Source organism: Gigantopelta aegis, chromosome 9 (genome assembly GCF_016097555.1).
Source record: "Gigantopelta aegis isolate Gae_Host chromosome 9, Gae_host_genome, whole genome shotgun sequence".
In the NCBI taxonomy this organism is placed as follows: Eukaryota; Metazoa; Mollusca; class Gastropoda; order Neomphalida; family Peltospiridae; genus Gigantopelta; species Gigantopelta aegis.
In genome coordinates this window covers 24057382-24076844 of record NC_054707.1, presented here as the reverse complement: position 1 = coordinate 24076844, position 19463 = coordinate 24057382, and the positions used below count along the sequence as shown (strand labels likewise).

General features: G+C 36.5%; 1 protein-coding gene across 1 annotated transcript in view; it reads left to right on the top strand.

Moving 5' to 3' along the window:
- Positions 1 to 19463, top strand: part of LOC121382215 (WD repeat-containing protein 76-like) — a 48201-nt gene that overhangs the window by 15978 nt on the left and 12760 nt on the right. Inside the window, exons 6-11 of the mRNA XM_041511741.1 lie at positions 7090 to 7210; positions 8696 to 8841; positions 10565 to 10718; positions 13994 to 14146; positions 15407 to 15528; positions 16191 to 16292. Of these exons, the coding sequence (XP_041367675.1) occupies positions 7090 to 7210; positions 8696 to 8841; positions 10565 to 10718; positions 13994 to 14146; positions 15407 to 15528; positions 16191 to 16292 (798 nt within the window). The remainder of the gene's footprint in view (positions 1 to 7089; positions 7211 to 8695; positions 8842 to 10564; positions 10719 to 13993; positions 14147 to 15406; positions 15529 to 16190; positions 16293 to 19463) is intronic.

Below are 19463 nucleotides of genomic sequence, written 5' to 3'. Positions count from 1 at the left end.
TGTAAAATATGCTAAATGAAATTCCTACATCGCATCTTTTGTCAGAGTACAAACAACTTGACTATTTCCAACATGTATTGTTATAATTACATTTAACGGAATATTAGTCTAGTTAGAATACTTCTGTTGGGAAATGTAATGTATTCTCAATGGTTGTTGGATGTTGCCAAAGGGAATTCCTTCAAAATGGCCAATCAGAAACTGCGATACTTCCATTAATAAATGTTAATCAGAAAACTTCGCTGATTATGGAGAATGATCAATATCCAACATGGCGAGGTTTTTCCAATGAAAAAAGTTATGGAATTTAAAGTGACAGTAGTCTTATTTATTAAAATTAATTTTAAAGTTTTTATTTACCATTTTTTGAAAACTGGTTATGCAAATAAAAATAGGTTATGCAATTTTGTATGGCATAACCTATTTCTGGTTATTCAAATTTTGAATTTGTGCAGGCCTGAACAGTCAGGAATTTTCTTTAAAAAAACAAAACAAAAATCTTGAATTTTTTTCCAAAGTTATTACAATTATGATTTATATGGTGATGACATACATTTCTTTAATATGATGATACTTTGATTTCACATGATGGTAAATTGCCATTAACAAACCTATTAAATGTACATGTATATGTTGACAGGGGTACAGAAATGGAAGCTATTTCACTAACCCGCTGGACCAGTAACAATTAAAATCTACTAGCCCACCAGAATGTCTACTTGTCCACCAGCCTGTAGGACACTATAATAATTTTTGATAATATTATAATATACACTTCACTTCCTATGTACACTTCACTTCATATGATCATCCACAAAAGCCAGAACATTTTGACATTAATTTATATTATTCCTTTAATACTGACAACAGAGCACAAACTTATAAATAAAAAGAACCAAACTTAAAGTAAAGCTAGTTCACCAATAAACAATGTCTTGATTATGGAAACTATATTGACCCATAAAAATGCAGTTCATTATGTATATATTGTTTTGACACCATATTTCGTAAACTGTTGAAGACAATTTGAAACTGTGGCATACATTTGTAGCTGATGCTGAGTTCCGGATTTGCCACAAAATAACTATTTTACTTACATAGTCAGTCAAAAAACAAAACAGAAACAAACAAATAAACAAACAAACAAAAAAACAGGTCGCCTGTTAGATTGTCAGATACATGTCTTAACTTGTCAGTTAAAATTTTCACTTGCAATTGGCGAGCGGAAGAGTACTTTCTGCACCCCTGGTTAAGAATAATACCATACAGAAGCCTATTTTACAGTTTTTTGTCAGTCAGTGTAGCAATTCCTTAATTAGAATTAAAAGAAATAATAACTCAAGACAAATGATAGTGAATTGTATACAATACTAGCATTATGTACTTTAATGAAAAGGCACAACTCACATGTATGTAAATATTAATACATGTGTTATTAAACTGATACAGCTGAACATCCTATGTACAACTTGCACTATAAACAGAGCAGTACATTCCATAAATTATCTTGTGCTAGTTTCTGAACTAGTTGTTATAATCGCTGATATTATGATAATGAAATTTGTCATTGCATATTTCATTAGCATTCAACATGTAATTGAAAAAATGACTACTGGTGCATTTACTATACAAAGGTAAATACAATTTGGAAGAAATACATTTTATATACAAAATGGTGTCCAAGTTGGTTCTTACAATGACAAAACGTTGTGGTTTTTGGGGGTACTTTTATGTAGTACATGACTGAAATGTCTGAAATGTCTGAAAAGTAAGTCCAACATTACAAAACTGCCCATACATGTAAATAGCAGCATTAAGGCTTGAATGAAATTTCATAGGTAAAACAAATACCTTTTTACATAAAATAAAACTGATTGATTCTAGTATGTGTAACTTTTGTTCACATGAACCAGAAACACTGCAGCATCTATTTTATGACTCCTAAAGTCGTTGAACTCTGGAGTATTAAAGAAAAATGGTTATTGCAAAAAGGTGATTATATGCATTTGAATAGAAACGCAGTCTTATTTGGAATTATAAGTAGTAAACATATATTTGTAAACTGGTTAATTGTTAACGTAAAATATTACATATACAAATCAAAATTACAAAAGAGTACACTAAATGAAACAGTATCAACAATTTTATTAAAGATAACTTACAAATAAAAAAATACATATATTACAAAAACTGTTTACATACAGAATTCGACGACAATTGGGAACCATGGTTAAAAGTTCTAGAAGGCCACAACTGAGACACTTAGTACTTTTGTTATGTGTATAATTTTTAAGTATGACGCCAGTTTGGAAGTATGTATATCTATAACTTCATTTTAAGTTTTCTCTTTTCAATCTTCTTTTTATTTCCACTTTTGTCACTGCTCCTTTTTTTTATATATTAGTATATTGTTTGCTATGTACTTTGTAAGGTAGTGAATTCAGGGCCCCAACCCTGACACTATCATAACATATTTCTGGGGCAATAAACTATTTATTAAAAAATAATAATAATAAATTATTATTTTTTTAAACAAATCATAGTACTTTAATTTCCACCCTAAAACTGTCAAACTGTATTCTCCATTTTCAAAGACGAGTGACTGTTACATGTATATTTAGGTTAATGTTTGTATGTCAACAACTTGACATAGAACAATCACTGTATCCAGCTAGGGTATTTGTCAAACTGAACTTATTGCACTTGAGTCTTGGTGAAACAAAAACATATACACATATAGTAAGCAGTTGTTTGTAACTGTGTATTCATGTACACACTTCAGCCATTGACAAATGTGAATGTTACTGTTATACAGACAGGACATTGTTAGGAGCAACAAATACTCAAGTATATTATGATTGTGACTTTGTGATACTGACGACCGGCCTCGGTGGCGTCATGGTTAGGCCATCAGTCTAAAGGCTGGTAGGTACCGAGTTCGGATCCCAGTCGAGGCATGGGATTTCTAATCCAGATACCGACTCCAAACCCTGAGTGAGTGCTCCGCAAGGCTCCATGGGTAGGTGTAAACCACTTGCACCGACCAGTGATCCATAACTTGTTCAACAAAGGCCATGGTTTGTGCTATCCTGCCTGTCGTAAAAGAGTAGCCTATGTGGCGACAGCGGGTTTCCTCTAAAAACAGTGTCAGAATGACCATATGTTTGATGTCCAATAGCCGATGATAAGATAAAAAATCAATGTGCTCCAGTGGCGTAATTAAATAAAACAAACTTTACTTTTGTGATACTGACAGAAACCGGCTTTGTCAGTTATTAAAATGTCATAATGAGCTAAAATTGTTCAGGCATGTTCAGACATTATGCACTTTCGGAAATTGCACAGCATAAAGCAAACAAATATAATTTCTGAACTAAGTTTACTCTCTGAGGACGTCATGGTCTTCTTTAGGATCTTGTAACTTTTAGCTAGTCCGATAATTCTTTCTACATGGCATTTTTTACTAAAAGAATTTCTGTCTTTCAGAACAATTTTTCCTGACATCCGATATTTCTTAAGAAAAAAAGTAAGCATGTTGATCTTTACATTTGAAACAGCAAAGAGATCTTGAACATTGAAAGAAGATGAAAAACATTTTGTTTTAGACTGCCCTATTTATTATGTTGAAAGGCAACAACTATTTGATAAGTTAAACTCCTTTTCTGACTTCTCTACTCTAAATAGCAATTTACAATTTATATTTATTATGTCATAAAATAATGGTGACATTGAAATTCTTAACCATGTATTAACGTTTATTGTCGGCTGTATTTCTAAACGTAAATTTCTTGTTCCAGCTATCAGTGGGGCAGTAATTTAATTTAATTATTTCCTAGTACTTTAACCATTTATTTTTATAACAAACTTTATTTCTACAAATATAATACAAACTGTTTCTCTGTCTGTCATGTACATTAAATATTATTATTATTAATTGTTATTGTTGTTATAGATGTTGTATGTTTTTTTATTTTTTTTATCTGTTTGCTGACACCAGTTTGTTTGGTAATTTGCAATAAATGAAATTGAAATTGAATCATTGAATTCCTTATCTTAAGGAGCTTCGTTCAACTATCTCCCTGTCACTGGTAGATCCACCATATGCAGGAGATGTGTATGATACAAGTCCACCTGGCGACATTCCTACTGATACTTTTACTGTGTTTCTATTTTTATAGGTTGAGAAGGTTGACTGTTGTGCTATTGGTGTTTTTGGTTTTTTAATTGGGCATTCAATGCCATCTAATTAATTCAGGTTTTCATGAATTATTTTTTTTGAAGTCAAAAGGTGAAAAGAATTTAACAGTATCTTTTGTTGGCCATATCTGAACCTCACTCCATTGTCTTGCCATAAAGCTGATCAACGTCAGGAAAATATTGGATACCATTGACTCCGAAATTCCAAACACCCTTGCCAGTTCAAAATTGACTTTATGTTCATGTAATTTCATTAATGTGATAAAAAAACCTGGTTCTCTATGCTCACATTCACTACTTGGTCATACTTACAATGTAGGTGATATGCAGCTGGACCTAGTGTTGATAAAACAACAGAAAATCAGAGTAATTGCATAAACCTGTGTAAAATTGCATTGCTTTGTCTTCACAGATAAAATTTTCTATTGAAATCAGGGCAAAGTCTTGTGCAGTTTGTGTACTACTGTCACAGTGTTGTGATACATTCTGCTCAACATCACTTACAATAGGAAAGGAATCATCAACTGTTTCAATAATTTCTTCATTAATAAATTTTTCATTATTAAATTACTCTGTCCAATCTGAACAACCTTTCTCTGTTAACTCTTCAACTTTCTGAGTACACCTTTTCTGAAGTCTTGTTATTCTATCCAGTCGGCTTCGACTCTGGGATGTCTCTTCAGTCCAGACGAATCTACTGGGTGCAGCATATTTGGAAAGTCTTCATGTTATCAAATTCCCCTATTAAAAAATAAAAAATAATGAATTTTTAATGTGTGCTGTACATGTTGCAGGGCTAGCTCTGGCACTCGCCAAATTCGCCAATTGCGAATCTTAAAAACAATTGATGAATTTTATTTTAAGTTGGCGAAATAATTTTACTACATTTTATTAGAAAATAACTGGTTTTCTGCCATTTTTGAAAGTTTAATACATAATTTGGCGAAACTTTGTGTTAACCGATAGGCTACCTAGCACTGATGCTGTGACATTTGGCTTTTTTTTTCTTCTTTTTTTTAAATTTCTGGAAAACACTTGAGTTGACCGGGAACAGTGACTTAATCAGGAAAGTGCCTCTACATCATGACACTTAGTATTCTACAACACGTAAAATATTGTAACACCTACTAGCAGTACGTGTCATGTTTGCATTATATTAAGATATTTTAAAATCAGATTTTTGATCAAAATGTATGTATTATCATTTACATGTAAATAAAATTCCATTACAAAACTACTTGGATCAAAAGGGTAGATGAAACTGGACACCATTATGTCGGTGTATTTAAAAAAAATTTTTTTTAATTAGTTGGGTGTTTTTTTTCTTGTAACTTTTCCCTTTTTTTTTTTTTTATCTGTATCAACCCACTTTGGTCTGAATTTACATTCAGTTTTCCAGTCATTTCAACATGAGGCGAAATGGCACATTTTCATGGGCAGAAGTGACAGGGGGCAAACTGTCTGTGGGTGCAAAACATCATAGATGTATCCTAAACTATCGAATTCCATCCCCCATCGCATTCTGTCCCATTTCACTTCCACACTCGCTCTAATCAAACTGCGCAAGCACAAATTTTAATTTTACTGCATATGTACAGGTATCAACTAACCAAGCCTCGATCGATCAAAATTGAAAATGAGGGTGGAAAGAGTTTTTTTAAAGTCTGTTTGTTCCTTGTACAGTAGCGGTAATTCTGTTATTGCATACAGAAACCATATCCAAAGGTTATAATAGATTAAAACCTGTATAAACGAAAAGACTAGACTTGACAGATCGGTTATGACTGTCGACTACATTAGTTTTGTCTATATTTTGTTAAAAGTAACATAACTGACACTCTTATGGGAGGGGTGATGTATGGAAGGCTGTTTGTGTCAGATCCACAATTGTTGTTAAGAAACAACATTAGTTGATTTTCTTCTTTCTTCAGCCAAATATAAAAGTTGTTAGCACAAGAAAACCATTTTCCTATATTCGTAAAAATTTGTTGACTACTTGAAAAGCCGTTAAGAGTGGCATGACTGTTTACAAAGCATCTAAAAAAAATTCAATCTAAAACAAACTTTAAAGAACAAAAAAGCAAGGGGAACTTTCTATTCTCGAACACAGTGGTGCTGGATGACAACCAATGTTCTTCAAAAAAGCAAGGGGAACTTTCTATTCTCGAACACAGTGGTGCTGGATGACAACCAATGTTCTTCAAAAACGTATAGATAAATTCATAATTGATTTACATTTGCTTCGTTGACAATCTGTTGTGTTCTTGTTTCCTCAATTTTATGACGGATGTGGTCTTCCATACATTCCACATTTGTGATGTTCACATGGGGCGGATTTCGATGGTGTTAAAAAATTTACAAATATTCACTTCATGGTAGGAATTTTACATTTGTTGACAACAAAGGTAAGTAATTACAAAGAAATTATTATTATTTTACTTTGTATTGGACATGGGAAACAATGATGTCAGGGCTATCTCTGGCACTCGCCAATTGTGGATTTCAAAAACAATTGGCAAATTTTTATTTTTATTTGGCGAAATAATTTTATGTAATAATTGATATTTTGATACAAAATAACTGGGGTTTTGCTATTTTTGAATTTTAACATAATTTGGCGAAATTTTCTGCTGACCCAGACCTAGCCCTGGATGTTGTTAAATTTATCTGGTTGTTGGATTGAACATGCACAGACAATAAAACAATTCAGACAAGCTTACATCCACTACAGGTTCAAATACGTAAATCTGTGTCACTGCAATGATTTTTTCACAATTTGTGTCTGGACAAAATTTGGGGGAAATCCAATGGTAATTAAAGGTGACAAGATGACGGTGACCTGCAGGCAAGTCTTGTTTCATTTTACTGTATCTGTTTTCTGTGTTGTTTTAGTGCTAAAGAAAGCTCCCCAAGAGAACCAACAAGAAGGAGTCTGAGGGTTCGCAGTATCAAGCCGATAGACGCGGTGGAGACTCCCTCCGTGACGTACTCGTCTGTGAGAAACAGATACATGGTGAGTCGGGAACAGCTACATGGTGAGTCGGGAACAGCTATATGGTGAGTCAGGAACAGATACATGTATATGGTGAGTCAGGAACAGCTATATGGTAAGTCTGGAACAGATATATGTTGAGTCGTAAACTGAGATGTGGCGAGTCATGAACAGAGATGTGGCGAGTCAGGAACAGATACATGGTGAGTTGGGAACAGCTGTATGGTGAGTCAGGAACAGCTATATGGTTATTCCGGAACAGATATATGGTAAGTCTGGAACAGATATATGTTGAGTCATGAACAGAGATATGGCGAGTCATGAACAGCTACATGGCGAGTCAGGAACAGATACATGGTGAGTTGGGAACAGCTGTATGGTGAGTTGGGAACAGCTGTATGGTGAGTCAAGAACAGATACATGGTGAGTCAGGAACAGATACATGGTGAGTCAGGAACAGCTATATGGTGAGTCTGGAACAGATATATGGTGAGTCAGGAACAAATATATGCTGAGTCAGGAACAGCTCAGGGCCTTAACTTAAGAATTTGTCTCCCACGGCAATTTAAAGCCTGCCAATGGCATTTGAAGAAAAAAAGAAGACTTTTGCAGAAAACAAATAAGACTGAAAGGTTATTTTTGTGTATGTAGACATATTTTAAATGTACTAAGGTTATATACTGTCATCTAATGTACACCAGGTGTAAACATTTTGCTATCATTAAGGAGCTTTACTCCCGACCTATGGCAATTCATATCTCAACAACAGCAATTGTTGTCGTTAAATTTGAGCCCTGCAGCTATATGGTGAGTCGGGAACAGCTATATGGTGAGTTCGGAACAGCTATAGGGTGAGGTGGAACAGCTATATGGTGAGTCTGGAACAACTATATGGTGAGTCAGGAACAGCTATATGGTGAGTCGGGAACAGCTATATGGTGAGTCGGGAACAGCTATATGGTGAGTCGGGAACAGTTATATGTATATGGTGAGTCAGGAACAGTTACATGTATATGGTGAGGTGGAACAGCTATATAGTGAATCGTGAACAGCTTTATGGTGAGGTGGAACAGCTATATGGTGAGTCAGGAACAGCTATATGGTGAGCCATGGGAACGATGAATATTTAAAATATAAGATTATATAGTGGTCTCTGTCTAAACTAGGGTTTTGTTCTCATTCCAACCAGTGCACCACAACTGGCCAAAGGCCATGGTATGTGCCTTTCTGTCTGGAAAAGTACATAAAAAGATCCCTTGCTGCTAATGAAAAAATGTAGTGGGATCACTTATTCAGAATTACCAAATGTTTGATATCCAATAAGCCGATGATTAATTAATCAATGTGCTCTAGTGGTGTCGTTAAACAAAACAAACTTTACATATTATACATGGTGAGTTTTATCTCAGAAAAGGTAACTGAACTGAAATCGGTCTAAATCTAAGAACTTTTTGTTTTCAGAACTAGATTAATTATGAATATGACATACTTATTTGTTATTCATAGGAAAGACATCCACCAGGCCCCTTCGATATGACATGTTGTTTGTTTCCGTCTGTGACAGAAAACTTACACAACAAGCTGCGCGACACAGTCCGATCAGCGTGTGATGTGGAAGAACAAGTGGAACCGCTCACATCATCACTGAAGAGGTGAATGCTTGTGACTGCATCTGTGACAAATTGGGGGGTGGGATCCCCATCAGTGGACCCATTGGCTTATTTCTCGTTCCAGCCAGTGCTCCACAACTGGTGTAACAAAGGCCGTGGTATGTACTATCCTGTCTGTGGGATGGTGCATATAAAAGATCCCATGCTGCTAATCGAAAAGAGTAGCCTGTGAAGTGGCGACAGCGGGTTTCCTCTCTCAATATCTGGGTGGTCCATAACCATATGCCTGACGCTATATAACCGTAAATAAAATGTGTTGAGTGCATCGTTAAATAAAACATTTCCTTCCTGTGAAAAAGGAAAAATTACCAAAAATTTGGTGGGGGGGGGGGGGGGGGGCAATTTTTTTCAAATAGCCAGTGGTCATAAGAGTACAGTGTCCACATTTTTCAGAACAAAGAAATATGAGGTGACTAAAATCTTGAACATGTAATGTTGACAAAGTTGTCTCTATTTTTAAAAGATTCAGTGTAAAGATGATATTTCTGGCAATTAAAATGTAGCTAAACTCAATTAATTTTTTTCAGATACAACAGGGTTTCTAGAATTTTTATCAAACCCATGAGCCATGGGATCAACGATTTTAAAAATTTACTTGCCACAATTAAAAATTCACTAGCCCTACTTTACTTTAAAGTTAATACAAGTTTACTAAATAATAGTAATAGTCAGATATGTCACCTAAATGCGGAAATAGAGCTAAAAAAATACTAACATTGGGGATGGGGGCAGGATATTCATATTTACAAAATGGACTTAACTGCAACATTTGATTTCTTGTTCTTTCACTAGCCACTGGGCATGACAATAGTAGTTATTTACTAGCCCAACATTGGATATCACTAGCCATGGGAAAGGGGCTACCATAATCTAGAAACTGTGATACATGTACCAAGGCTTAGTATGGTAATAACTTAAATGGTTCCTTATAATCTAAGTGAGAGAAGTAATTAATCACTGTGGAGCGAGACGTAGCCCAGTGGTTTTGGAATTGTAGCACAGTCGGTTTGGGATTGATTCCCATCGGTGGGCCTATTGGGCTATTTCTCACTCCATCCAGTGCATCATGACTGGTACATCAAAGGCCGTGGTATGTTCTATCCTGTCTGTGGGATGGTGCATATAAAAGATCCCTTGCTGCTAATTGATGCCTGCTACTGACCTTGGTCGGGCTGCTGGTGCTCCCCAGTCCCTCCTCTCTCCACCCCCCCCCCCCCTTTCCTGTTCCAGTGGAGAGCGGCCCCTCTCTCCACCCTGTCCTGGCCAGGTGTGCGCTACAACAGCTTGTTCTGAATGTGCACGTAAAGCCCTATGACCTGACCTGACCTGCTAATTGAAAAGAGTAGGCCATGAAGTGGCAACAGCAGATTTCCTTCCTCAATATCTGGGCCCATATTTTCGAAGCTATCTTAGCCTACGAAATCGTAAAATCATCGTAAGCTATGACGTCACTATGGCGTGTGTTGTAGTGACGTCACAACCTATAACATTTTTACGATTTCGTAGTGCTAAGATGGCTTCGAAAATATGGGTCCTGGTCCGTAAATGAAATGTGTTTGATGCATTATTAAATAAAACATTTCCTTCTTCTTTTTTAATTAATCATTGCCCTCAGGGGTTTTTCATGACAAGATCTTTCTGGCCAGGTTTAATCTACAGGTAGTCCTGTCATAATTTTTTTCTTTTTTTTTTTTTTTTTTTTAAGCTTCATGGAAGAGTTTAAAAAACTGAATCTCGGTGAAAACCGAGTAATTAAAGTGGTCAAGGAGAGGATATTTTCACTTGCCATCCACCCATCGGAGAACAAGATCCTGGTTGCAGCTGGAGACAAGTGGGGCAACCTCGGTTTTTGGGATGTGGTAAGTAGAGCTGGGCGGTATACCATATATACCGTTTGATATCGGTATTATGTTAATACCGATTTACCGTACCGACCAAATTTCAAAATACCGAAATTTCGGTACTGAAAACTATTTCCCAGAAAGCACTAATAATATATCTGACGGACACAAAATGGGTTGGTATAAATCAGACGAGAGCCTTGTGTATGGAATTTGATTGTATTTAGATGAAATTAGCGGGTGAGGTTTAACACAGCCATGCAAATAAAGGCGAGTATACCGAAAATAGCGCTCGATATCGGTATCGTGGCAATACCAAATACCGTACAAATATACTGACGTAAATCACCCCAAAAATACTGATATCGCTACCGAACCTCAAATTTCAATACCGGCCAGCCCTAGTGGTAAGCTTTAAAAAGTTAAAGTTTGTTTTGTTTAACGACACCACTAGAGCACATTGATTTATTAATCATCGCCTATTGGATGTCAAACATTTGGTAATTTTGACATATAGTCTTAGAGAGGAAACCTGCTACATTTTTCCATGAGTAGTAAGGGACCTGGAACGAGAAATAGCCCAACAGGTCCACAGACAGGGATCGATCCCAAACCGAACACACATCAGGCGAGAGCTTCTCTGGAAGATGACAATAAACATTTTGTGGATGTTTGTCCATTTGTCTCAAGTAAACCTGCACATTTATACAACTCTTAGAATTATATAAACTTTACTTTCATTTTATGTAAATATAAATTTTTATTTTTAAAAATATGTAATTTAATATTGGTTGTCCTAATGTCAACATAGTTGGCACTAATTTGTTAATTTGAAGCTTTACAATGAAAGCAAACGATTTTCGAGTCTTGCCTTGGTGTATTAGAGGCTTTGGTATAAAGTATTCTTCTCTAAGATACCCCTTGCTGCTAATGTGTCATTTAGTTCTTGATTTATTTGTGCTGGGAAGTAATTGAAATATATCTACGAAAATAAATTTCAAATTAATTTTTTTTACAAGAAAGAAAGAAAAAAAGAAATGTTTTATTTAACGACGCACTCAACACATTTTATTTACGGTTATATGGCGTCAGAAATATGGTTAAGGACCACAGATTTTGAGAGGAAACCCGCTGTCGCCACTACATGGGCTACTCTTTCCGATTAGCAGCAAGGGATCTTTTATTTGCGCTTCCCACAGGCAGGATAGCACAAACCATGGCCTTTGTTGAACCATTTATGGATCACTGGTCGGTGCAAGTGGTTTACACCTACCCATTGAGCCTTGTGGAGCACTCACTCAGGGTTTGGAGTCGGTATCTGGATTGAAAATCCCATGCCTCGACTGGGATCCGAACCCAGTACCTACCAGCCTGTAGACTGATGGCCTAACCATGATGCCACCGAGGCCGGTTTTTTTTTACAAGAAGCATCTGTAATTTTTACAAAAAGCATCTGTAAACATTTCTTACTTATTTCATTGCAATATGTGGTTAAAAAAGGAAAAACGTGTACATTTGTAATAATTTATTGATTGTACATGAAATTAAAAAGAATTGTTTCTCTAATGTTGGCTTGTTAGTCCCCTACTGGTCCAACTGGAGATGACTATAGGTTACATCTTCTTCTATATATCTGTCTGTCTCTCATATACATGGACCGGCCTTGGTGGCGTCGTGATTAGGCCATCTGTCTACAGGCTGGTAGGTAATGGGTTCGCATCCCAGTCGAGGCATGGGATTTTTAATCCAGATACCGACTCCAAACCCTGAGTGAGTGCTCCGCAAGACTCAATGGGTAGGTGTAAACCACTTGCACCGACCAGTGATCCATAACTGGTTCAACAAAGGCCATGGTTTGTGCTATGCTGCCTGTGGGAAGCGCAAATAAAGATCCCTTACTGCTAATTGGAAAGAGTAGCCCATGTAGTGGCGACAGCGGGTTTCCTCTCAAAATCCTTAACCATATGTCTGATGCCATATAAATAAAATGTGTTGAGTTCGTCATTAAATAAAACATTTCTTACTTTTCTTTCTCATATACATGGAGAGGCGGGACGTAGCCCAGTGGTAAAGCGCTCGCTCGATGCACAGTCAGTGTGGGATCAATCCCCGTCGGTGGGCCCATTGGGCTATTTCTCGTTCCAGCCAGTACACCACGACTGGTAAATCAAAGGCTGTGGTATGTACTACCCTGTCTGTAGGATGGTGCAGATAAAAGATCCCTTACTGCTAATCGAAAAGAGTAGCCCATGAAGTGGCGATAGCAGGTTTCCTCTCTCAATATCTGTGTGGTCCTTAACCACATGTCTGACACCTGCATATAACTCAAAATGAAATGTGCCGAGTGCGTCGTTAAATAAAAACATTTCTTCCTTCCTTCCTTCCTTCCTCATATACATGTAATTTTCCAGACCTTTTTTTCACAACGCCTCAAGATATTACGCTGATGTTTTGTGTGTAGCCTTATAATGTACTGTTACAGATCAAGTTTACTTTCATAGCGAGATACAAATATTTGTTTCAGGACCTTTTGTTTTTTGCACTGCCTAGAGATATTGAGGTGAAATATTTTGTATATATAGCTTCTTTTTTTTTTCATTTCATCTTATCTGTGTGCTTATATCCAATTAAGGTTTAAGCATGCTGTCCTGGGCACACACCTCCGCTATCTGGACTGTCTGTCGAGCACAGTGGGTTAGTTGTTAATTGTTAGTGTTTAGCGAGAGAGAAGAGGGTATAATGACCATACACCTACCCACTGAGTCGCAAAAACTCGCTCTGGGTGGGAGCCGGTACCGGGATGCGAACTCTGTACCTATTAGCCTTATGTCCGATGGCTTAACCACGACGCCACAGAGACTGGTATAGCTTTATTATGTTCTGTTACAGATCAAGTTTGAGTTTCATTGTGACATACCCATTTTTCACAGAGTTATGGCCCTTGAACTTAGGAGATATGAAAATTTGTTGGGCCCTGAAGGGGACATTTATTGCTGTAGCAGTACTCTGCATTCATTGTATTGCTATTGTTTATTTGTGTCCGTTTTATGATTGGCATAAATTACAATAATGTTCTGTTTGTTGCTTTGCTCACAAAACTACATGGACAGTAGAATCTCATTGGGTTGAACTCTGAAGTGTCGAATACGCTTTCAATGCTCGAACCAAAAACGAAGTCCCGAGTTACACTTACCAGTTGTTGACGAAATAGTTAGGTCGAACCTGGGATTCAACTGTATATGGTTTAAATGTTTATCGTAAGTTTACCTGTAGTTTTTTCTTCACGGTTCCAGGAATCTGAAGATGACGCTGTGACTGCCTACACTCCTCATACGTCACCTATTAACCACGTGGAGTTCTGTCAGTGGAAGCCAGCCACAGTGTTTACCTGTAGTTACGATGGAACGTTCCGACATGGTGATTTTGAACGAGCTGTCTTCAGTGAGGTTTGTTTTGTTTTGGCCGTCCTTCTGTCTGTTTGTCTGTCAGTCCGTCTGCAGTGTTTCTGCCAGAAAGAAATATTTGGGTATGGCACTATGGAGTTGAATGCAACCACAGTTAGGGGTGGGATTTACAATGTTCCACCTAACATCTGGAAAATGGGAGTCGTCATGACTCACGGAGTTTTATTTGGGGAGTCATGCATTAAAAAATGGGAGTCTTCTATAATATATTTCTTAAATCACATAATTAACTGAATAACTGTCTCGTTTATATTACATGCATGTACATGTATTATATCCACTATTTCTATCTGTATAATACATATAAATGATATACATGTATATCCATTGTTTTTCTTCTTGTAAATAATATAGTGGGTTTTTTCTCTCTTTTCATGCACCCATTGGCTACCCAGTGCTGCATGCTAACCTGTTTTGTAACATAGCTTCATTAGCACAATAATTTTTACTCACTCTTTTTAGTGATATGCTCAACCGTCTACATGTATTAAAAACAATAAAGAACAATAATAAAAACTTAACAAAAAACTAGATATATAGACTGAATTAAAAACTTCGTAAATAAACTGTGCATTCGACATTGTCGTGATGACTGTCACACTACATCAGCCACACTGGTTTTTACACTTAGGTTACGTTAAACGTATTGATAAGGTTGGGAACCAGTTAAACCACTCGGCTATTTTGGTTTTGAATTTCATAGTAGTTAGGTTTTTATGTATTTAAAAAATAATACTGTAAAATTGATTGACATTGGAAATATTTTGCATCAACCATGACACACACAGATTTTATTTAGGAGTATTTTAGATAAATATTGCTTCAAATATGCAGGATTCCTTCGTCATGTGAAACCCTGGATTTAGCTCAGTTGAGTGCTGGCCTTTTATATGCACTTTCCCAGAGACAGGCAAGCTCATACCACGCCTTTGTCCAGTTGTAGTGCACTGGTTGGAACGAGAAAAAAACCCAATCCGCTGAATGGATCCACCGAAGTAGTTTGATCCTGTGATGCAAGCTTCTCAAGTGAGCACTCAGCTGACTGAACTAAATCCTGCCCCCTTTTTTGTTAAGAGTATACTGTCTAATGTCTGTGGGTTATTATCTGTCAGACTCTTGTCTCCCCCTCCCCCATCCCCCTAAACCCGAACATTTGTCAAAATAATCATATGTTAGACACCAAAGAGCTGTAGTTTAAAATATGTTTAGGTGTCATAAAACAAAACATTCCTTTCCTTTTAGGTGTATTCTGTTCCCGTGGAGGAAGACATAATGCTGAGGTCGTTTGGTTTCCAGTCGAAAGATGTAGTCGCCATTGCCCAGTCTGATGGGTGTGTTGCAGTGGTTGATCAGAGAACCCCTGGGTGTGTATTGACTCAAACACCATTCTCTTTAATAGGACATACACAAATCTAATTGTTTCTAAGACTGTTATGGCTAAAATTACAGATATTTTTATTAAAAATATATTGTCAGTGGAAAACAAGGGAGATAACATGTAATTTTGTTGTTTATGCAAAACCATAGGCGTTGGAAACTGGGGGGCCACAATATGCACAATATGAACTCGCATTTAGTAAGTTGCCCCCTTCCCCAGTTGCTGCCATCTTCTGACACCTATGAAAATTTATTATCCACATAGTTCAAGATATTCAAGGAAATATAACCAGTACGACCCACGTGTGTCGTAATGATTTCACATGCATATCGAATGACGTAATTTTGTGAAGCGACATCATAACTTAACTCATGTCAGGATTCATATACAATAATCCTGAAACTGGTTTCGTAAAATAAGTATGACAAACAAGTTCGTATAATCTCTATGTACTCGCTGGAAGTAATAGGCATATCCACTAAAAAAGGACTTGTCAGAATATCTGATTGTAGCTTAATAAAAAAAAATGTTTGAAATTTTCTCCAAAAAAATGCAATGGTATGAAAAAAAAAACCCATACAGGTACATAAATTTGTAAACTTAAATTGGCAGAAAAACAATTACCATTTTTTTCTTCTTCATTTTCAGAACATCTGCAGAGAATATATATCACCTCCACAAGAAAGGCCTTCGAGCACTGGACATTCATCCCACTAACAAACAGTATTTCCTCACAGGATCTGTCGATGGGTAGGTAGTTTCATGTTGCATTCAATTTTATTACAATTAAATTTTCGTCACATTCTTTACGATTTAACATCATCCCATTGGTCCAGTCGTAGTGACACGAACTTGTTCATTTCTTGATGAATGTAAAAAATAGCGTCGGGAAACGTCATATGTCATGTCATGTCATAGGGTTTTACGTGCACATTCAGAACAAGCTGTTGTAGTGCACGCCTGTCATGGGCACAAGAGCGGGCATTGGCCGGCTCCTCCGTCCATGACAGGAAAGGTGGGGGGAGGGGAGAGGAGGGACCGCCTGCACTGGCAGGTGCAAGGGAGCACCAGCAGCCCGATCAAATCGGTAGCAGGCGGGTGGTGGTGGTGCAATGGAATTTGAATGGAGCAGTTAAATGCCAAAGAGAAAATTTGATTGAGGGAATTTGGCGCAATTTTGAACGGCCGAGCTAATATAGGTTTTGATATTAGTGAATCGAGAGTAGCTCGTTAACTTTAGACCTCTACGATGCTGTGGTGTCTCCCTAGGTTGCCCACAGGGCCCTTATAAGATGACGTCACTTTATATTGGCCCTTATAAGATGACGTCACTTTATATTGGCCCTTATAAGATGACGTCACTTTATATTGGCCCTTATCTGATGACGTCACTTTATATTGGCCCTTATAAGATGACGTCACTTTATATTGGCCCTTATCTGATGACGTCACTTTATATTGGCCCTTTGTCTTACTGAACATTATTGTTTAATAACCAAAAAAGAATTCAAAATAAAATATGAACTTTTAGTGTTATTATTAGTAAGAAATTTAATTATTGATGTTATTTGTTTTATGTTCATCTGGGGAAAAAAAAAAAAAAATCTGCAAAGTTCTGTTAGAACGGCTTCGCCGATTTACATAGTTTACAGATGATTTTTTTGGCACATACCCTGATGAACGTAAAAAAACATAACAGACAATCCTTATGTATACAAATTGTTACATAGTGGACTGTCTCAACCAGCTTTCACCTTACACAGAGTGGTGGAATAGCAGGGCTCGAAACTTGCCAAAAAATATGGTGCCCCCAAAAAATAATAATGGATATTGACAAATTATGGTAAGCGAACCACGAACCACAAGCAAGATTTTAATGTGGAATAAATATAAGCAATACAAATATTAATAGTGGCTCATATGATACAGCTCTAAAGAAGATCACCCAAATAATATTTGGGTGACTAACACCATTATTTTAAAATATTAAAGTCACCCAAATGGGACATTAGTTGCATTTGGTGACCTGGCTACAGGCCGTTTCGAGCCCTTGAATAGATGTTACCCAAGCAGTTGTAACAGGATAAGACTTGTGCTGGTTTATACAGAAATCCTGATTTCACAGATGCACTGTTTATGATTTTTCTATATAAGTCATTTTGTCCTGAGTTATCTCCCTTCTATTGAATAGCATACTACAGCTAACATATTTTACTATAAGCTGTTTGGCAAAGATTTAAAATGGCTAGCATTGGCTAACAGGGTTCTCACGGGCCCGGAGTCCCGGGTCCCTGACGCAGCGATCAAGGATGGGACGCACCATATTGCATACACGTGCGTCCCTGTGGACGCAGTATATTTTAATTTTTATTTAACTTCAATATAATTTTTTTTTTTTTTTAAACATCTAAATTTACTGTAAAGTAAATCGGCAACATTCATAAAAATTCTTGGAAATTATTGTTAATTGGTACAATCAGTTGGTCACTCCAGAAAGCCGCCTGGAAATGATATCTCTAGTCATACGTCGATGTTTTTACAGGTGGGGCTACTCATTCTGATTGACATGGTCACCGACTGTCGACGATTGCTGATCGGGATGACTGAGGCCCCTTAGACCAATTACTGTTGTGACAACTACTCTGATTGCTTTTTCTGGGCGCATTTCTCATTAAAGATTATCCATTCATGATTTAAAAGGAAATTATTATTAAATTTGTTAGCGGCCATGCCTTAACGCATGCAAATTCAACTACAAAACAACTGTCGTCAAAACAGGAGGCCATTGACTAATACTATGGTTTTGATAAGGTCAGATCAGGTCATAGGGCTTTACGTGCACATTCAGAGCAAGCTGTTGTAGCGCATGCCTGTCCTGGGCACAAGATTGTATATAAATGAGAAACAATATGTATTCCTCATAAATAAAGTTTATTTAACCATTAATTAGTATTTTTTATCTAATCATTTGTATAAACATTTTTAACTTTAATTATTATTATTTTTATTTTTTTTTACTAAGACTCTCCCCACCCCTCTCGTTGTGAGCAGTTTCTGGCCCTAGTCAGAAATCGTGCTCGAAACGAGCGTGTTTGAACATTAAATTGATATAAGCACGTTATTTCCCGACATCTGACCTGACAGTCATTTGTGGGCATACATACATACATGTACATACATACATACATTCCTCATCAATGCACCCACTTCGTGGAAATTAACTCAACCACGTGACCCAGATTTACAACATTAACCGGTAGGACAAAACATGAACTAATAAAAAGTAAAATTTGTTGTTGCAAGTAATAAACATTTAATATAAAAAATGCAACATGTCTTAAACAGTATTTCATTTTATTTAATCGCGTTTTCTAGCTTTACGACCAGCAGCTGACAGTACACTACTGAATAGACTGGCCACGTGGACATGCGAACAGCGCTTATTCACACCGTGAGGCGGATCAACTGAACAAAACTGGTTGAAAATATTTGGTTCAAAAAATCGCGATGGAAAACAATCTTTCGCAAAAATTTGCGCCGAACCGAAAATTCTTTCACAGTAGTTTTTAGGTTTTTTTTGCAATTGGCGAAATATTAATAATAGTCACCAATTATGTTTTGTTATATCGATCTGGTTGAAGATACTTGTTGCTATAATTACAAACAAAAGTTTAATACAACAAATTTTAGTGTGTGTATTGAATTAGTAACCTTGATAGAATGGTGAAATTTTATTTTAGTTTCTTTTTTTTAGATATTGGTAAGGTGGTAGTGAAAATATTTTGTATGTGGGGCATTCTGTATAGAATATATAAATACATACGTATTTGAGTTCTTTTGTGTCATTATTAGTTGATTATATATGAGTTACCTGGTATTTGTTTTATATTTTATCATACAATTTAATAATAAGAAAATGTA